General features: G+C 40.4%; 3 protein-coding genes across 3 annotated transcripts; all 3 read left to right on the forward strand.

Moving 5' to 3' along the window:
* The first annotated feature begins 1,738 nt into the window (after positions 1–1,738).
* Positions 1,739–7,964, forward strand: sec61a1 (SEC61 translocon subunit alpha 1). Its single transcript, XM_017415665.3, has 12 exons — positions 1,739–1,884; positions 2,533–2,600; positions 2,708–2,773; positions 3,544–3,622; positions 3,709–3,840; positions 3,931–4,040; positions 4,385–4,538; positions 4,657–4,817; positions 4,890–5,087; positions 6,226–6,417; positions 6,507–6,583; positions 6,796–7,964. Exons 1-12 carry the CDS (start codon positions 1,878–1,880, stop codon positions 6,980–6,982), a joined length of 1,431 nt encoding a protein of 476 aa, XP_017271154.1. The 5' UTR covers positions 1,739–1,877; the 3' UTR covers positions 6,983–7,964.
* Positions 7,965–8,804: 840 nt separating this feature from the next.
* On the forward strand, positions 8,805–11,084 carry LOC108235687 (mitochondrial intermembrane space import and assembly protein 40-A-like). The gene is made up of 3 exons (XM_017415835.3): positions 8,805–9,012; positions 9,623–9,721; positions 9,813–11,084. Exons 1-3 carry the CDS (start codon positions 8,991–8,993, stop codon positions 10,145–10,147), a joined length of 456 nt encoding a protein of 151 aa, XP_017271324.1. The 5' UTR covers positions 8,805–8,990; the 3' UTR covers positions 10,148–11,084.
* Positions 11,085–11,743: 659 nt separating this feature from the next.
* Positions 11,744–18,043, forward strand: uroc1 (urocanate hydratase 1). The gene is made up of 19 exons (XM_017415737.3): positions 11,744–11,975; positions 12,584–12,714; positions 13,215–13,308; positions 14,010–14,069; positions 14,152–14,280; positions 14,368–14,429; positions 14,511–14,577; positions 14,692–14,835; positions 14,909–14,997; positions 15,607–15,669; positions 15,777–15,956; positions 16,047–16,144; positions 16,230–16,302; positions 16,433–16,622; positions 16,704–16,802; positions 16,889–16,988; positions 17,168–17,249; positions 17,329–17,428; positions 17,535–18,043. Exons 1-19 carry the CDS (start codon positions 11,850–11,852, stop codon positions 17,673–17,675), a joined length of 2,028 nt encoding a protein of 675 aa, XP_017271226.1. The 5' UTR covers positions 11,744–11,849; the 3' UTR covers positions 17,676–18,043.
* Positions 18,044–18,827: the final 784 nt, after the last annotated feature.

The following is an 18,827-nucleotide window of genomic DNA, read 5'->3' on the forward strand; positions in this document are numbered from 1 at the left end:
GTTTTTATTGTTTGTCACTTTGTTGAGCTCTGCAGCCATCATTACCACTGTTTTTTTTTCCTTGATTGTTGATTCTGTTTCTTACAGTTCAGAGATGAACTCGCATCTATCAAAGCTAAATATTAGATGTGATAACCTTCACAGCTAAAAGCTTTATTAGCCTCTCAGGTCAACTGCCTGACACTTATTAACACTTTAAAGTGTACCCCAGTCTCTTCGTGTGTGTGACTCTGTCTTTGTTGACAGTCAGACTGACGGCACACTTGTTTTCTGGTCTCTCCTGCGCTCTGGTGGACACTCACTGATCTGGAGGAAAAACGTTGTAGTCGGAGATGTTGCTACCCAGCATAATGTTAGGTTGGAGAATTCAAAATAAAACAGACATATCTATACATAAAACAAAGATGGAAATACCATATATTTTTAGCAACAGGTAACTGTGTCTGTTGGTAAATTGAAGTGTTTTGGATTTGGAAAACTGGATTTCCCCTGCTTCCTGCAACCAAAGCAGGACTTTCTGAAGAATTTATCGGTACAGCAGACCAGGGCCCCGAGGTTTAGGGGACCCTTTTAATAAATGAATGGTTTCCAAACACCTTATTTTACTTATTTTCAATGAAGTGCATGCTCACATCACTGGAGTTACAACTGCTCAATGGTTTCCAGATTAATTTTTGATGAGTTTCTATTTAGTTTGCTTCAGATTTTGTATAGTGTTAAAGTCAGTACAGTACTATAGGTTTACTAAATGACTCTGCTCCATGTAATTCAGAGCCATGATGGTTTGTAAATATTCCTTTTGTTTTGTAGAAAACTGATGCAGTGTTGGTGTTTTCTGTAATGATTCTGTATTTTTACCTCCATCTTACAGTAAGGTTCACACAGTAAAATCGACCTATGGATTTCATAAAATCAGGTGGTAGGGCTGCGTTTCTGTTTCAGGTTCCTATTTTTATTTTTCAAAACCAAAACTTTGTAGTTGCAACCAGCTTTGCTTGGTGTAATCTCAGGACATTAAGAAATCATTCATTATTCAGCTTTAGAAAAGATTGCTGCAGTGCTGCCTGTTATTTAGTTTGCCGGCATTCTGTATAGTTTCACTCTCGTTGCCGAGACACTCCAAAATTGCTCAGTTCCTGAACAAAATATACTTTATTTTTGAGTTTAGGCAGAGAAACAGTTCAGATCCACGTGTGGTCTGTGGAGCAGTGACAGAGCAGACTTTCCTCATAATTCACAGCTCTATAGTTTTTCTCTGCTCCAGGCTTTAACAGCACCGATCTGTGTGACTCGAAACCTTTAAATTAATGTGCACATACTCAGTATTTGTAAGTGTTATGTCGACAGGGCCCTATAAGTGGCTCACATCCTCTTTAATCAAGCCTATAACGTGTCCTCTATAGCATCCTGACATGGTTTGATTTAAATAATTGGTATCAAAACTCATCCATTATTATTATATGTTATATATGATGTGAATTCAAAACTAAGAAACAGAACAGTTTAAACAGTGTCACACCTTGTTTGTCAAGGTTAGTTAGAGATTGGGGCCTTTTTTTAGAGGATTATAATCCTCTTCAAGAAGACAAATACCACATAAACAGGTACTTTTCTCTCACTGTTCTCTTGTAGTGAGAGAAGCAGCCGCCACTGCTGTCACTGTGTCTCTCTCTGAAGCCTGGGACCTGTAGGATGACAGATAATCAGCAGTAAGAGTGATTTGTTTGGTGCTGCTGTCTCTTTAAATCCCCGCTCTCCGTGTCTGGAACGGTGACGTGTCTCTCCTCCTTTTCCCCTCCGGTGCTTTCAGTCAGTCACAGAGACACATACTCCGAGCTGATTTTCACTTTAAAATACGAGCTGGTTGTCGGGGCATCATGGGCAGTGAGTATTACTCTTCCATCTGATCCGTACGAAACGGATACAAGCAGCCTCTGGAGGGAAAACCCCGCTTAACTTGTTGTTTAATCTGTTTTTGTTAACTTAGTTAGCTTACTCCACCACGGCGCTGACTTTATTGTAAGCAGCTAGCTTACGATGCTAACTAGCGGGTTATTGTTGCTTTTGTGCTGTATTGAATTGTTTCTGACGAGAAGTAGTGAGTGAATTAAAGACATTATCATAGTGGAGGGGTTTAGACGCTGAATTCCTTGCCCTTGGCTCAGTTTTAGAGCCGCTTCTGTAGATCTCGTTAGCCGGAAAGCTTGTATGAGCTAACTCGTTAGCCGCTCATTCAAAGACACTGACAGTAGTGATGACGACGCATAAGCTCGCCCGGTGTTTTGCTGATTCTGCTGTTTGCAAATGTGCCGAATCCTCCAACAAACATGCGACGCGGACAATCTCAAGTAAAACCGTCAAATATTCAGTGGTAGTTGTTGTTTTTTCATAATTATTTGAATATTGTGTAGTATTTGTCTCGAGTCCGCCCTCCCCTCACTGCCACGTCCCGTTCACCATTAGTGATGACCATTATACTGTATTTCTAGTAAAAATACAAATAAAAAAACACTCCTGTTTGCTTGTTTACAGTCAAATTCTTGGAGGTGATAAAGCCATTCTGTGCAGTTCTGCCAGAGATCCAAAAACCTGAGAGAAAGGTATGATTAATTTTTTCCTTTTCTTCTGATGTTTTTTTATAATAAGTAACATTGATGATGATTTAGCTGACTCTGGTTTAACTCCTGATAATGTCCTCAACCAACAGATCCAGTTCAGAGAAAAGGTGCTATGGACTGCAATTACTCTCTTCATCTTTCTGGTCTGTTGCCAGGTAAGTGTCTTATTTATATTTATATTATCAGTTGCCTTAAAACCTACTCTAAATACTTACCCTAAATGTTAATAACTGTAATAATTCATATATTTAATACAGTAGAAAGACCTGCTTTAAAACTATTAATTTGTCTTAATTTAGCCACAATTTGTGTGTTTGTATATGATAAATCTTTATATTTTTGTCTAATTTGCTTCAGTATTAAATAGTTAGCATCTCTGATAAGGATGTGATCCAGTTTAATATGAAAAAGCACGTCTGCTTTTCCTGTTTGAGTGTCCATATGTGTCCTCAAAGGTCCATGACTGAGGAGACACTGATTCAGATATCTGCATTTAGTCTGAAATTTGTGTCCAAGCTGACTGTAGTGCCCCCGCTGTACCTGAGCCAGGAAGACAGCTTGTATCTGACTGCATTTCCTCCCGTTCTGCTGGGTGTATTTCTGTACCTTGTTTTTTTTTTTAAAGGAACTTAGCCATAAATGTGCACAAATTGTCAAACAAAAACCTGAGAAATTCCTTTCAGTAAGACTTGTTCTTAAAAAAGGGAAGTAACTTTTGCTGTTTGAAAAGCTGCAGTTGGACCTTGTTTATGTTGTTGGCTAAACAAACCCAAATTATCGTCATGAGTTTACTAGATAACTTATTATTTTTATGTTCGCCTGCAGTGAGATTAACACCATAATGAATAAATATGTTGTCCATCATTTTTTGTTAACTTTTACCTGCTTCACAGAAGAAAATTAAGTCTGAACTCTGCTCCTCCAGATTCCCCTTTTTGGCATAATGTCCTCAGACTCTGCAGACCCTTTCTACTGGATGAGAGTCATTCTGGCCTCAAACAGAGGTAGGCAGCCAGCCTGTATTAAGTATAAAACAAAATGCAAGTGTTAGGTCATGCCAACAGGACTTAACAGGAGTATCTTCCTCCAGGTACGCTGATGGAGCTGGGCATTTCGCCTATTGTCACGTCAGGCTTGATCATGCAGCTGCTTGCAGGAGCGAAGATCATTGAAGTTGGAGACACCCCGAAGGACAGAGCCCTCTTTAATGGAGCTCAGAAATGTAAGAAGCTCAAATCAGCTTGTGCTTTTATTTTTTTTTTTTCATAACGTACAGTTTGGTTCTCTAGCTTGTTGTTTTTAATGTTTTCAGTGTTTGGGATGATCATCACCATTGGCCAGGCTATCGTGTATGTGATGACCGGCATGTATGGAGATCCGTCGGAGATGGGTGCAGGGATCTGTCTGCTCATCATCATCCAGGTGAAAACACAATTTATTCACATCACTGTGCATTTTAAAAGAATGGCAACATAACCACAATGTGTAATAGGCTTTAAGTACAGACTATTTGTGCAACATGGATAAAACTACGTAATAGAATTTGCTTTAACATGAGTCAATAATGTCACTCATGGAAAGAATGTACTGTTGTTAAATTATAATAAATGCTCTTAAAATAACATGCATGCTTGTTGTAATACAAAATAAAAGGTCCATGAGGTAATAACCGAGATTCTAAAAAGAAATTTGAGTTAATAGCAAAAATATTGTATTTGTGGAAGTCCTCTTTTCTTCCTGACTGGTTTGTTTGTGTTCCTCTGCAGCTGTTCGTGGCAGGACTGATCGTGCTGCTGCTGGATGAGTTGCTCCAAAAAGGCTATGGTCTCGGTTCAGGGATCTCGCTGTTCATTGCCACCAACATTTGCGAGACCATTGTCTGGAAGGCCTTCAGTCCCACCACTGTGAACACTGGGAGAGGTGAGGGGGGACCACAGACTAGTCTTTTAAGTGGTTTTGATTGAATCATTGTTCGTTACAAAAGCTTGCCTCTTTGCTTCTCAGCAGCCATCAGAAATGCTTGTCTCTTTTGTTTTAGGCACAGAATTCGAGGGAGCAATCATCGCCCTTTTCCACCTGCTCGCCACAAGAACTGACAAAGTGCGAGCTCTGAGAGAGGCCTTCTACAGACAGAACCTGCCCAACCTCATGAACCTCATTGCCACCATTTTTGTGTTTGCTGTAGTAATATACTTTCAGGTGAGTCTTTTTTTTTTTTTCAGGCTTACGACAAGAATTGGCTGTCATCTAAAACTCTGTGTCTTCTCGCAGGGATTCAGGGTGGACCTGCCCATCAAGTCGGCTCGCTACCGTGGCCAGTACAACACCTATCCCATCAAGCTCTTCTACACCTCCAACATTCCCATCATCCTGCAGTCCGCCTTAGTCTCCAACTTGTACGTCATCTCCCAGATGCTTTCCACGCGCTTCAGTGGCAACTTCCTGGTTAATCTGCTCGGAACGTGGTCTGTAAGTATAACAATAATGTACCTTTTTTATGTCGATTTTCATTGAAACTAAACATTTCAAATTAAGTTTTTCATTTTCTAAAAACTTGTGCACATAATGTCTTAGAAACACTAGTTTTTTTGTTGTTTTATTTTTGGCACAGACAGTCACTCTGTACTTGAGAAATCAGGGATTTAGATTTTTATGATCATGTAATTGTAAAACCTGTTTTTGCCAGAGTTTAAGGATGCTAAATGCTAAATGCTACAGAGTTCTACACAGATGTCCAGCAGGATAATCGAAGATGTGTAATTTCTTGTTGAAAAGATCTCTTAAAAACTAGTTTTTTTTTGTTTTGTTTTATTTTTTTTAAATCATAAATAATAAACAGGTTGGGGAGATTTATAACTATAGTACAGGTGTGGTTGAATGCGGAATTGGTGACTCTGGGACCCTCCGAGGCTGTTGCAACGTCACATAACTTGGGTTTGAACCTGCTTTTCAGCTTGAATCTTTCTGTATGAAGTTTGGATCCCTGGGTTTTCTCCACACGTGTCTTGTTCCTCCAACGGGCCGAAGACATGCGCGTCAGGTGTCCCATTGATTCTTAAACTTACCTTAGATGTAACCGTGAGCGTGCACTGACATCTCAGGCAACTCGGAGTGTCAGTTTCAGCTGCAGCATCCAAATACAGTTTTAGCCAAGTCTGGTAAAGGTGATTAGGGTTCCCTTGAAATACACAACACACACATTTGCCTGTGTCTCGGAAAAAAATGGATGTTTCAACAGCTTATGTTTTAGATACTTTGACTATGACAAATTACACTGTTTGCTGAGAAATTGGAATTTATTTGAAACTAATTTCAGAATGCTGGACTATATTGGACAAATGTTTTTTATCATATTTATATAGTTAATATGATATGAAATGGTTAGAAACAAAGTGATTTTAAATATATGGCTTAATCTCCATTATGTGGCTTGTGTTGCAGTCAACTAAAGGTGTGTAGGAATGTTATGAGGAAAGAGAATGGGAAACTGATTCTGTAGGTCATGGCCCCCAAAAGTGCTACTTTTTTGTTGGGTTTTTTTTTTTGGTCAGGTTTAGATAGTCAAACATGTTTGCTTCTTTAAAAAAAATTCTCCTTCTGATTGTAGGACGCAACATCCGGTGGCCCAGCTCGTGCCTATCCTGTCGGGGGTCTCTGCTACTACCTCTCTCCGCCCGAGTCTTTTGGTTCTGTTCTGGATGACCCGGTTCATGCACTCATCTACATATTTTTCATGCTCGGCTCGTGTGCCTTTTTCTCCAAAACGTGGATTGAAGTTTCGGGCTCTTCTGCGAAAGACGTAAGTCCTCACTGTTGTCTGTCAGGAAGCGGTGGTTCTGTTTTGAAAGCAAACGTTGTGTCAGAGCTCTGCTCTTCACTGTCACGTAGGTGGCGAAGCAGCTGAAGGAGCAGCAGATGGTGATGAGGGGACACAGAGAAACCTCAATGGTTCATGAACTGAACAGGTAAATTAAAACAAAAAACATCTTCTGCACTCACAGATGTATGTTTCTGTTATTTGTTTGTGTTTCATCAACTACACAGACCAATTTATATTAAAGTCTAAAAATTACAGATTTTATTACAATGTTACAACTTGATTTTAGCTTTTTTTTATTTTGTACTCATCTAATCACTATTCAACATTTAACCTGAGGTGTCTGAATATCTTCTGCAGGTACATTCCTACAGCCGCAGCCTTTGGTGGACTGTGTATCGGTGGATTATCGGTGATGGCAGACTTCCTCGGAGCTATCGGTTCTGGTACCGGTATCCTGCTGGCTGTCACCATTATCTATCAGTACTTTGAAATCTTTGTCAAAGAACAGAGCGAAGTGGGCAGCATGGGCGCCATGTTCTTCTAGAAAAGCCATAGGTTTTTTTTTTTTCCATCTTCTATCAACTTTTTATTAAGATCACTGACATTGCTTTTTTTTTTTTTAAACCAACGACAAAGAGAAGCCCCTGCACTATCATCTTTGCAGTTTAGACATTTGAGGAACCTTCAGGAAACTCAGCTGAAAGGTGGAGGAACATGTTGACTTTCACATCATTTCCTGATGCCCTCTGAAGCTCCAAAGGGATGCAGAGACCACCATTTCAGCTGGAATTCATCTTTCTTTTCTGTCTTTTTTTAAATCAGACTCCAGATAAAGCTCCACAAGATTGCCTAAAAGGCTTCTGGCTGGATTTTTTTTTTCACCCTCTCAGATTTGATGTCTAAGCGCTTCATTATGCAGGTATACTTGGATGATGGCCGTCATCTACCTGCTGTGTGCTTAGTGTTGTCTTAGATTATACTTTTACCATTTGCTTTTTAGTTGTTGTTGTTGTTTGTTTTGTTTTTGTTTGTTGACCTGCCAATCAGGTTAAGGTTTGGACCAGAAGATGAACTGTCAGGACCTTGAGTCCAGTACTGTACATGTTGCTTATTGTGACCCTGCATTAGAGCTCAGGGTCCTTCAAAGTGAGACTGGAGCTCATATTGGGTTCCAGCTTCGAAACGAGTGAGTTTGAACAAAAACCCAGCAATCCATCTAAGAAACAAGGGGGGATTCTTGTTTTAATGTATGGCTTTCCCAGGGATCTGCAGTATTAACTCACGTCACACTTATTCTTGTTACTCGAATCCTAAGATCTTTTGTTTTATGTTTTTAATTGTCTGCTCTATATGTAATCACTTTTGGACAAATTATTTGTTTCTGTACATAGGCCATGCATTGAATACCTTTGAATTTGTCTTAAGTGTAAGATAAAGTCTTTGATTATGTACAAAAAATGCATTTCAGAACAAACTTGTATAAAAAAAACATTCTGAATAAAAAAACTTTTGTGAAAAGAATTTTAGATTTGATAAAGTGTATGCTGTTGTTTTCTAAGGCATTAATATTTATTGGTCCTGCGTCACAAATTGTTTATATTTTAATGTCTGCTGGGCGTGCTGCACATTTGCCTAAATATTAAAACTTAATAGTTTAGGATTTCACAACTCAGGATAGCTGATGTCATGAGAAATATTTGAAGGAATTTACCTGTGTGTATTTTTAAATAATTAATCGTATGTTTACTTTTTTTGTGCTGTTGTACGTCTTCATAAAAACTCCAAACAGATATTTTTGGTAGTGTTTTAGTCAGGTATCGAGAATAAAGTTTAGCAAGGCTAGTAAAGTGAATATTGTTTATCTTTCCTACTAGATAGACATGTATTTCCATATAAATTAGGTTTATGGTGATGATTTTGAAATGTAAATCGAGAAAACACCTAAATGAAACGGAATATTTTTTCTACTACATTAATATGTCTTGATTAGTACACATTGCTCTTTTGGCAGCATATGGTTATAATTATTATGAGAAGGTAATAATCAATACGTAGGTTAAATTTTTGAAAACTTAAAAAGATAAGGAAATATGTTTGTTTTATTTTGACAGCTTCATTGTAAACTTTTACCTTTGCTCCAAACAGCAGACCTTTTAATTGCTACACGGAGATCATATGCAACAGGAAGAATTATCAACAAATACTACACAAATTTAATATGTTAAAGATTGTTTTGACGAACTGCAATTCAGAGGAACAAAGACTTAACAGGACTTTCTAATTTCCTGTGAAACCTTGTAAGCTGCATTTTTTGTGTCTGACCTGAGGGGGGCAGCAGAGTTCCCCCGCTGCACCAACGACACCGGAAACTTTAGGAAAGCAGCAGAAGAAGCCGTCATGCTTCGGCACGGGTAGTTGTGAAACCGCGTCCTGAACATGGAGAGAAACGCGCCCTCAGTGTAGTTTTATTCAGTGAAAGTGTTTATTTTCAGAAACAGTCGGTTGTTTTAGTGAATTCAAAGGATATTTTTCAGCTGTTACAGCGTGAAGGCATGAGCTCAGTCAGAGAGGAAGGTAAGCGCCCTCAGCATTAGCCGTCTAACTTTCCTGACACTAAAGTTTAGTTTGAATGAAAAATTATCGCTGGTTTTGTTATGAAGGGTCTAAACAGGCTTATTGCTGAGCTGTGAATGAAGGCATTTATAATCAGTGACTTGATGTTATGACCGAAAGGTCAGCGCCGACTGTTTAACCTTGAAAATCAACAACCAGCGTGGCTGCAACATGTTTTAACTATGATAAATTAAGGATGTTTACCATAGAGTTTTGCCATTTAAATCACCTAAATGTTGTCTGATGTTTAAAATAATTGTCTGTATATGTATACTTTTGATTTTGTACATATAACCTATAAATAACATGAATTCTCACACATCAAACAATCATTTTTGATGCCATTATTTGCTGATGGATCCTAAAAGTGTTATGTTTCCTGAAAGCCTATTTTAAAACCACCAGTGTATTAATGAGTATATTTATACTTTTTCTCAAATGATAAACCAGCTCTATCTCAACCAGTTTAAGTAATAAATTGTAAAATCTGTTAAAACAATGTAATTGTCTTTTGACGCTTAGAAAGGAAAAATTGTTTTGACAATTGTCTTTGCATTTGTCTTTACAACAGGTAAGGACAAAATCATATTTGTCACCAAAGAAGATCATGAAATCCCCAGCAGTGCAGACCTTATAGAGGAAGACCCCGATGACCCCTATGAGGAGAAAGGTGAGGAGCAGCACAGCTACTGAGAGAAATCTGAGAGTGAGTTAGGCTTTTAAAATGATCTCTCTTCCCAACCCCCTTTTTCTCCTTTTAGGTCTAATTCTTCCCAATGGGGAGATAAACTGGAACTGCCCCTGCCTGGGCGGGATGGCCAGCGGTCCCTGTGGGACTGAATTTAAAGATGCTTTCTCCTGCTTCCACTACAGTAAAGAGGAAGTGAAGGGCTCTGACTGCTTGGAGCAGTTCGGGGTTATGCAGGAGTGTCTACAAAAATACCCTGAGATCTACCCACAAGAGGATGATTCATCGTCCAGCCAGACCTCGCAGGATTCTGCACCTGCAGAGCCGCCAAGTCCAAACCGAGCACCAGGCAACGAGCAGGACTCTGAAACCACAACACCGAACAAAGAGAGCTCAGAGGAGAGCTAATAATGAGCCTGATTCTGTGGTCCTCAAGGCCCATCATTCACATTTCACATTCAGTCGTCGTTTCATGGAACAATAGAAAAACATCTTTATGTTTTTTTTTTACAATATTTCTTCTTTAATTTTCCAATATTAAAAGTAATAATGTATCTTGTGTAAGAACATAAAAGGTGTCTGAAAATATGAGTTGCTGTCAGGGGAACAGGAAACCAGGTAAAACTGACTACATATCACACAAGCTGATTTTAAAAACCTTAAGCCGCTTGATTGGATGCACAGGAAAGGAAAGCTAACAGCTTGATTTCTTTTAGTCTTGATTTTTTCTGCAAAACAATGTGATTCACAGAACAGAAATGTTTTAAGTGTCTCAGTTCCTGTGCATTCTGGGTACCTCGGGTCTAAATAGGTTAAGAACTTGATTCATAAATCAGTGTTTCGATTCAAGTTGTTTGATCCTGCCATTGTGCTCCAAAGCCGTTACTCAGATCAGTCAGTGAGTCACAATCCTCTCTGATTGCACAGTGTGTTTGCTTTCATTTGCTTTGCCTTAAGGGAACAGGTCACTGCACGCTCTGTGATGTACAGCAACAGCACTGGAGACTAAATTTACAGTATCTTTTCTGCTCTTTATGCTATCTTTTAATTATAAGGGGTACAAAATGTTCTGTGTTAAACGTGACTCAAAAGTTATTTGATCCATGTCGCTCATTCATTTGCTGAAGTCAGTGTGGAGATTTAATGTTGAAGAAACACTTGTGAAACTGTTCAGAGCGGGCTCTTCATTGCTGTTGCCACTGTGGCTTTCTGTTCTGCACTTAGTCTGCTAATTTATAACTAAACTTGAAATATTTACCTCATCTGAACCAAACTGAAGTGTTTGTGTGAAACGTCTGGAGTGAATAATGCAGGAAGTTTTGTAATAAAATAGATTACAACTTTATTGTGACGTGTTTGGTTCATTCTCCTCGCTATGATTGAGCAAAAAGAAACTCCTTAAGGGTAGAAAGTTTTTGAAAATGCTTCAATTTAGATGTTTGAAACTATAAGCTCATTGCTTTCATAAGAAATGGCAATCTCATTTATTTACTATTTTTGATTATGATTGTTTTGCTTTTAATGAAGGCTGCTCTTGAGTTTCTAAATCAGCATTTGAGGCTAGTTTGTAAATTTTATCTTCAGTTATATGTATGATTTTAAACAAGTGAGCAGTAGTCTTCAGGAATCGTTCCCTGAAAGGTTCAGCAGCATCAACAATATCACTAAATGTATCCAGAAATGTGAACATGGCTTTTCTCACAAACCATTAAACTAGTGAAGAAAAGTGTTAAACTTTCAAGAACTGCAGATGACATTAATGGCCTGTATCCTGCAAGTTCCATTCCACAGAAATTATTCTGCATCAACTCATTGAGTAAGCTCCTGTCACAAAGTCAGGGTCGGAGGTCAGTGTCAGTTTCTGCCCGCTGAGGTAGGAGCTGCTTCAAACGCGTTCAGAGATCAATAATTACCAAACATCCTTGTGTGTCATTGGTGGACTCTAGAGAGGAAAGGTGGCCGAAACGCTAGTGGGACAGGACAAAGAGAGTGATTGGCACGTGCGCAGTTTTCCTGTCCACAGACGCTCGCTTGCCGTGAAGGTTACAGCTGCCATCGGCGTCCGGCCTGAACTGCCTCCTGGTCACTGACAGACAAACTACCTGAGAGTATGTCAAATTTAAAGGAGATCTGCAGCGGTTTACCTCTAGATCCTTTGCCACCCACTCGGGGAAGAGATCCTAACGTGCCACATGCACCTGTTCGGACCCCAAACCTCACAGCTCAAGAAGAACAGGTAAGTAGAAATACACTTTTAATCTCTTTTTTTTATATTTTAATCCAAATATGTTGTGCTATAGTTATTTTAGAAATGCCTTAGGCTGTTACCATAAACATGTATACTTCCTAAAAGAAGGTGTTGTTAGCATTATAATGTATATCTAGCATTTCTTTCTTCCTTTTGGCTGCAGGTCCTTCAGTATGAAGTAAACTGACCTGAGAACAGCCTGGCTGCAGTAAATGATGCCATTATATTAAAAAATAACAATTTGTTGACATTAAGAAGTAATCTCTGGTCTAAACCCTGTTAAATCTCATTTTCGAAGTCACTGTGTCATTTGGATGTCTGATTCTGATGCAAATTTTACATTATGTCCCAATCTGCTGTGCACGCCCATTTTATTTCATCACCCCTGCTGGCTCTGCCCCCAAAATTGATTATTTTCGAAATGTCAGCAAATGATTACCCAAACTCAGAGCAAAGGCTTCAGTCATTGATTAAAGAAGAAGCAAGAAGAGATCTTTTATATAAGAAGAGCAATCTGCCTGGCATCATTTAAACACTGATTTATTTTGTCTAACCAGCTGTAACTGCCTCTCTTTTTCTTTCTTTTTGGCCCCTAGCTGGCTCTGAGAAATGCCCTGAGATATTTCCCGCCCTCCCATCATGCAACGCTTGCACCCGAGTTTGCTCAGGAACTCCGTCAGTACGGCCACATATACATGTACCGCTTCTGCCCCACGTTACGGATGAGGTGAGGAGCCCTTCTCAAAGCCTGGTTTGAAGGTTAAAGGGCTAAAAATAAATAAATTGTGATAGATTGGTCACTTTATTTTATTACAAAAACACATTAATTTCACACTTTATAATCCTCTATAGATTTGTTTAAATAATGTTGACAAATAACCTCATTTTACAGCAAATGTAACAGAAAAATCACATTTTTGGTCACATTCTATAGGCTTTTCCTCACATTTTGCTTAATTTAAAAATGTTTTTCTGCTTTGAAATCAGTGCTCTCACTTTGTGTAATATAAAACTAAATAGAAGAAAACAGATCAGATTAAAGACAGCATTTGCTCGTTGACTTTCATGCCAAAGCCATTATTGTATGCCCGTACTTTTTGGCGTTGGGCGATTAAAAGACAGATCGAACAAGTAAAACTTCTGAAGGAAAAAAGCAGCAAACTGGGTTTCCATTGCTGCAGAAGATGCACCCTGCAGTTCATTCTGATGTCTCCTTGTCTTCCTCAGAGCTTATCCTATAGATCAGTATCCCTGCCGCACACGTCAAGCAGCAGCTATGATGCTGATGGTCATGAACAACCTGGATCCGACAGTTGCTCAGGTGAACCTTTTTGGCTCAACTTTCATTACAGAAGGACAAACTGATATTGCCAGATCTTCTGTTTATTTTGTATCGACTGAAAAAAATAAGTCCTGACCGAATCTTTGACCTCCACCAGGGAAGTATATGTTTAAGAGATAACTCAAAAAGTAATGAACAGATTTAGATCAAGATTTCAGGAAATGTTGTCACAAAATGGTAAATGGCTTGCACTTATATAGCGCTTTATCTAGTCCAAGGACCTCAAAGCGCTTTACACTACAATCATTCACCCATTCATCCACTGATGGTGGTGAGCTACATTGTAGCCACAGCTGCCCTGGGGTGGGCTGACAGAGGTGAGGCTGCCATCACACCGGCGCCACCGAGCCCTCTGACCACCACCAGTAGGCAAGGCGGGTGAAGTGTCTTGCCCAAGGACACAACAGCTGAGACAGCCGGAGCGGGGGCTTGAACCAGCAACCCTCCGATTACAGGACAAACCCCTACCTCCTGAGCCACTGCCGCCCACAAAGAATAAATGATCAATCTGGCTCCTACAATTTTTTAAGATGGAGATTTGCACTTTCAGAGTTATTACAGCATCACATGACGATGTCATTATCGATCAGTCCCATTATGACATCACAATGATAATGGGTCTTGGCGGAGGTTTGTGCTTTCTGATAGCATCCAGTTTTTTTTTTTTTTTTATTCTGCAGTTTCCCCAGGAGCTTGTCACCTACGGAGGGAATGGACAGGTGTTTAGTAACTGGGCTCAGGTACGCTCTGACACGGTTTTCTTGCATCTGTGTACACAGATGTTTGGTAAGGTTTGTGTTGTGGTTGTTCACGTGATTTCAGTTCCACCTCGTCATGCACTACCTGAGTGAGATGACCGAGGAGCAAACTCTGGTCATGTACAGCGGACATCCCATGGGCTTGTTCCCCAGCCTGCCTTCCTCGCCTCGTGCCGTCATCACCAACGGCATGGTAACTGCAGGACATGCGTCGCGTTTAAGAGAGTCACACAAAGATGACAGGCTTATAATGTTTGCTTATTCCCCTCGCTTCGTTTAGGTTGTTCCAAATTACTCCTCCAGAGATCAGTATGAGAAGATGTTCGCACTTGGTGTATCCATGTAAGTTTTTTTCCTTTAAGGTGCTTTGAAGGTGCTCAGAAATGGACTTGTAGCTTCAGTCCTGGCGTTGTGTTTTCCCAGGTACGGTCAAATGACAGCAGGGAGCTACTGCTACATTGGACCTCAGGGGATTGTTCATGGCACTTTGGTTTGCAAAAATAATGCATCACGTTCTCAAAATCCTAAAATACAAAACTATGACAAGGTGTAACACGAGTTTAATATTTTAACCGGTGCATTTCCTTGTGTCTTTTTCGTGCAGCTGACCGTGCTGAACGCGGGCCGGAGGTACCTGGGCACCGATGACCTGAGGGGGCGAGTCTTCGTGACCTCTGGCCTGGGCGGCATGAGCGGGGCTCAGGCCAAAGCTGCGGTCATTGCTGGCTGCGTTGGTGTGATCGCTGAGGTGAGCAGCCTTCCGGCCACGGCCCACTAAAAGTCACCGCAGAGGGAGGAGAAATGCTGTGATTTGTGTGCAGGTGGACGAGGCTCCGCTGAGGAAGAGATACGAGCAGGGCTGGGTCATGGAGGTCACCAGCAGCTTGGAGCAATGCATCAAACGCATCAGGTAACAGAGGGGAAATGATCTGTAGGAATACTTTTAATAAACTGAGATGGAGATGTTTTGTACTGTATATGACAGTGTTAAGTGTGATATACAATAAGTGTTTAACGTTATATTCATTTTCAACAAGTTAGATTTGTTTTTTTTAAAACATATACCCCAGAAAAAAACAAAAGTGGCATCAGGAAAACAGGTAAACAGGGTACTTAGCTACCCAGAGTTTTAACCTGAATCCAGGATTTGAACTCCAGAGTCTGCTGTAAAATGCATTGATGCTAACCTGACGAAGGTTTTCTGCCAGGAAATTCTGAGAAACTGTCAATGTTTATAAAAGCATTCCCAGTAAGACCTGAAGCTGCCAGTGGTGCCAAAAGGTGCTTTAACCAGGCTTTAGGTGAGAAACCTGAACAATTTGATTAAGTTTCTACATTTAATAAATGCCCAATACCTCCAAAACCCATTTCTGATTCATTTTATTAAAAAGCGTACATGCTTTGCTATGGGGGAAAAAGTATATTTCAAGATGAGTATGAATGTTTTGCACCAGAATAAATAAATCCTGAAAAAAAAAAAACAGCTCCAAAATCCAGGAATGATTATCTTGTCTTACAGGGAAACGAAGAGCACCAAGACTCCTCTCAGTTTGGGTTACCACGGCAACGTTGTAGACTTATGGTGAGCTGTAAAAAAAAATTTTCCCAGGCGAGAGCCGGGGCCTGCAGGTCATCACTGATAGAGCTGCGTATTGTTCCATTATGTGTTCATGACTCGTCTCTGATCAGGGAAAGGCTCCTGCAGGAGTTGGAGAAGACAGGCGATCTCCTCGTGGATCTGGGCTCAGATCAGACGTCACTGCACAACCCCTTCAACGGGGGCTACTACCCGGTCCCGCTCAGCTTCCGCCAGGCCAACCTACTCATGTCCGCTGATCCGGACCGCTTCCGGAGCACTGTTCAAGAGAGGTTGGATTCATCTCGAACCTGAACAGTCTGTTACAGCATTTCATCTGTCATACATGCTGGTTTGAAAACGTGTTTTGTGTGACGTCACAGCCTCAGAAGACACATAAAGGCCATCAACAAGCTGTCAGATGCAGGTATGTTCTTCTGGGATTACGGCAATGCTTTCCTCCTGGAGGCTCAGAGAGCTGGTGAGTAACTCAGCAGAGACACACGCAGACATATCTGTGTCATTTATCAAACAACGAAGAGGAACGTGTTTACTGTTTTATACAGGCGCAGAGGTCACCAAAGCTGATGGAGGAGCTACAGAGTTCCGCTATCCTTCTTATGTTCAGCATATTATGGGGTGAGGCTTGTTCAATAAGCGTCAACTTCTCCTTTCGCGTTTGTCCGTCGGCAAACATGAAATGCAGATCTATTAAGGTGGTGATTCAGAAGTAAGCAGCTGTTTGAAGTTACTTTTTCTTTTGCGGCAGAGATATTTTCTCATTGGGTTTTGGGCCATTTCGCTGGGTGTGCACATCTTGTGATCCCAAAGATCTGGCTGTAACTGATGATATTGCTGCTAAGGTTCTGGAGGAAATCACTGCCAGCATGTCAGATCGAATCAAACAGCAGTACAGTGACAACATCCGCTGGATCAAAGAGGCCGGAAAACACAAAATGGTCTGAGCTCTCTCAAAACAAATAACAATTTTTTTTTTTAAAGTCATATCTACAATTTAATCCATGCACTCTTTGGTTCAGGTTGTGGGATCCCAAGCCAGAATCCTCTATTCCGATCAGAAAGGAAGAATCCGCATAGCTTTGGCCATGAACCAGGCTGTCGCAGATGGAAGAGTCTCCGTATGAGGATGAATTCTCTGCTAAGATTGCTCCGTGTTTGCTGCTTACACCAGGATGTCATCAGCTTTTCGTTTTTATGTGTTTAGGCACCAGTGGTTATTAGCAGAGACCACCATGATGTTAGTGGCACAGACAGCCCTTTCAGAGAGACCTCAAATGTGTATGATGGCTCTGCTTTCTGTGCAGGTTTGTGGGGTTTTTTTGGCTACAGTAATATTCTGAAAAATAATGAAACTCAACATACAAATTATAAAGAAATCACAGCTCCTGCTTTCTGTTGGCAATAAATTAAACACTGACTGCTTTAGGCATATTTACAACTTCATATAAATGGAATAACCACAAGGAATTAAAAACACTTGCAGATATGGCGGTCCAGAATGTTATTGGCGACGCTTTCAGAGGTGCCACGTGGGTCGCTCTGCACAACGGCGGAGGTGTTGGCTGGTGAGGCAGACTGGTTCTCCTGTAAACAGTAATCTGAGTCCTGCATCAGTGTGTGTTGATGTCTAACTCTCACCTGCAGGGGCGAGGTCACAAACGGAGGATTTGGTCTGCTGCTGGATGGCTCTGACCAGGCCGAAAAGCGCGCCCGTCTGATGCTCAGCTGGGACGTCTCCAATGGGGTGAGAGAGAGAGCAGGAAGCGACGCCGCATCCTGAGTCGTTATAATCACAGTTTACGGGGTCCGCAGGTGGATGCCGGTTGATTCGAATCGGTGTGGTTCTGCAGGTGGCTCGTCGCTGCTGGTCTGGAAACGCAAACGCCTACGAGACCATCCAGCGCACCATGGAGGAGAACAGGCAGCTGCGTGTCACCGTGCCCTTTCCGGTGCAGGACGAGCGCGTGTTGGACCACGTCCTACAGGGCTAACTACCACCTCAGCTGAGACGGATAATTACAGCCACACAGCAGAGGAATTACACACCTGCAGTCACTTGCAGTTTGTTTATCGAAGTGAGGCCTCATTCAGCAGTGAAAATTATACACTACCCGTGATGAGAAATCACCTCCAAAGACACCAAATACACCAACATCAGCAATAAATAAAATGTTAAAGAAAAATGTTGGGTTCTATTTTAAGTACTCTGACTCATTTCTGTTTTTTTTCTCCAAGGAGCCAGACTTGCTTGTAATCTTCTAAAGTGGTCTTGATCAAAAGTTCTCCAGGCTTTCTGATTTTTATTTTATTAAGTATGTATTCTAATGCCTTCAACATAATTAAAGTTTCTTACAGAGAACTAAATGACCTTTGACCTTTGATAAGTCGATTCCTAAACAGCAGTTTAATTTACAATAAATGATCAGCTGAAGGATGGTTTTAGGTTTTTAATGGATTTTCTTCCTACCTCTTCTAGACATGACAGTCAGATACTGTCCATCTGCTCAGTTCTTACACTTCTTTTGTTTTCCTCTTGTCCACTTTCCTCAATTTACGCACAAACTGCCCATTATGCTGTCATAGTCAGATGCAAGGACTGGGCTGAAAAATGAGCGGAAAAAGTCCAAAGAAAAACAAAAATATTCTTGGCTCAATGGTGTAAATAAAAGAGACCATTGGTCAAACAATATACAGTAAATATTTACTTCCAACACACAAAAAGAATGAATCATTTTGTCATCTTTATTCAGGAAATGGATGCTTTAATTTGTGTTTTTTTTTTGTAACTTTTATATTTTTTTACTTTGAAATCTCTTCAGTTCCTTTAAAACATTGGTCTTTTTTCATACTAGCTCTATTTTTGTCTTATGTTACTTACTATCTAGCTAGATTTTCCCTACTTTTAGTTACCCTTTTGTTATTTTCAGCTTTTAGAAAACCATCTTTTTTCATTAGCATTGTTCCTACTTTCAGCTTTTAGTTAGTATTTTGTTACTTTTAGCTTCTAGCAATCATTTCGCTACTTTTGGCTTTTTTTGCTAGTGTTCTGCTTCTTTTAGCTTTAACAACTCATTTCCAGCTTCTTCAGCAGTCATTCAGAAAACGCTGCGCGTCTTTACGCGCGCCTGTTCCTTTAAGAAAGC

Source organism: Kryptolebias marmoratus, linkage group LG4 (assembly GCF_001649575.2).
Source record: "Kryptolebias marmoratus isolate JLee-2015 linkage group LG4, ASM164957v2, whole genome shotgun sequence".
Classification (NCBI taxonomy): domain Eukaryota; kingdom Metazoa; phylum Chordata; class Actinopteri; order Cyprinodontiformes; family Rivulidae; genus Kryptolebias; species Kryptolebias marmoratus.

Coding starts and splice junctions, on each gene's coding strand:
- sec61a1 (XM_017415665.3), top strand. Junction 2,774..3,543: donor TCTTTCTGGTCTGTTGCCAG/GTAAGTGTCTTA, acceptor CTGCTCCTCCAG/ATTCCCCTTTTTGGCATAAT. Junction 6,584..6,795: donor ATGGTTCATGAACTGAACAG/GTAAATTAAAAC, acceptor TATCTTCTGCAG/GTACATTCCTACAGCCGCAG.
- LOC108235687 (XM_017415835.3), top strand. CDS start 8,991: ATGAGCTCAGTCAGAGAGGAAG. Junction 9,013..9,622: donor GAGCTCAGTCAGAGAGGAAG/GTAAGCGCCCTC, acceptor TCTTTACAACAG/GTAAGGACAAAATCATATTT. Junction 9,722..9,812: donor TGACCCCTATGAGGAGAAAG/GTGAGGAGCAGC, acceptor TTCTCCTTTTAG/GTCTAATTCTTCCCAATGGG.
- uroc1 (XM_017415737.3), top strand. CDS start 11,850: ATGTCAAATTTAAAGGAGATCTGCAGCGGTTTACCTCTAGATCCTTTG. Junction 12,715..13,214: donor TGCCCCACGTTACGGATGAG/GTGAGGAGCCCT, acceptor TGTCTTCCTCAG/AGCTTATCCTATAGATCAGT. Junction 16,623..16,703: donor AGGCCGGAAAACACAAAATG/GTCTGAGCTCTC, acceptor TCTTTGGTTCAG/GTTGTGGGATCCCAAGCCAG.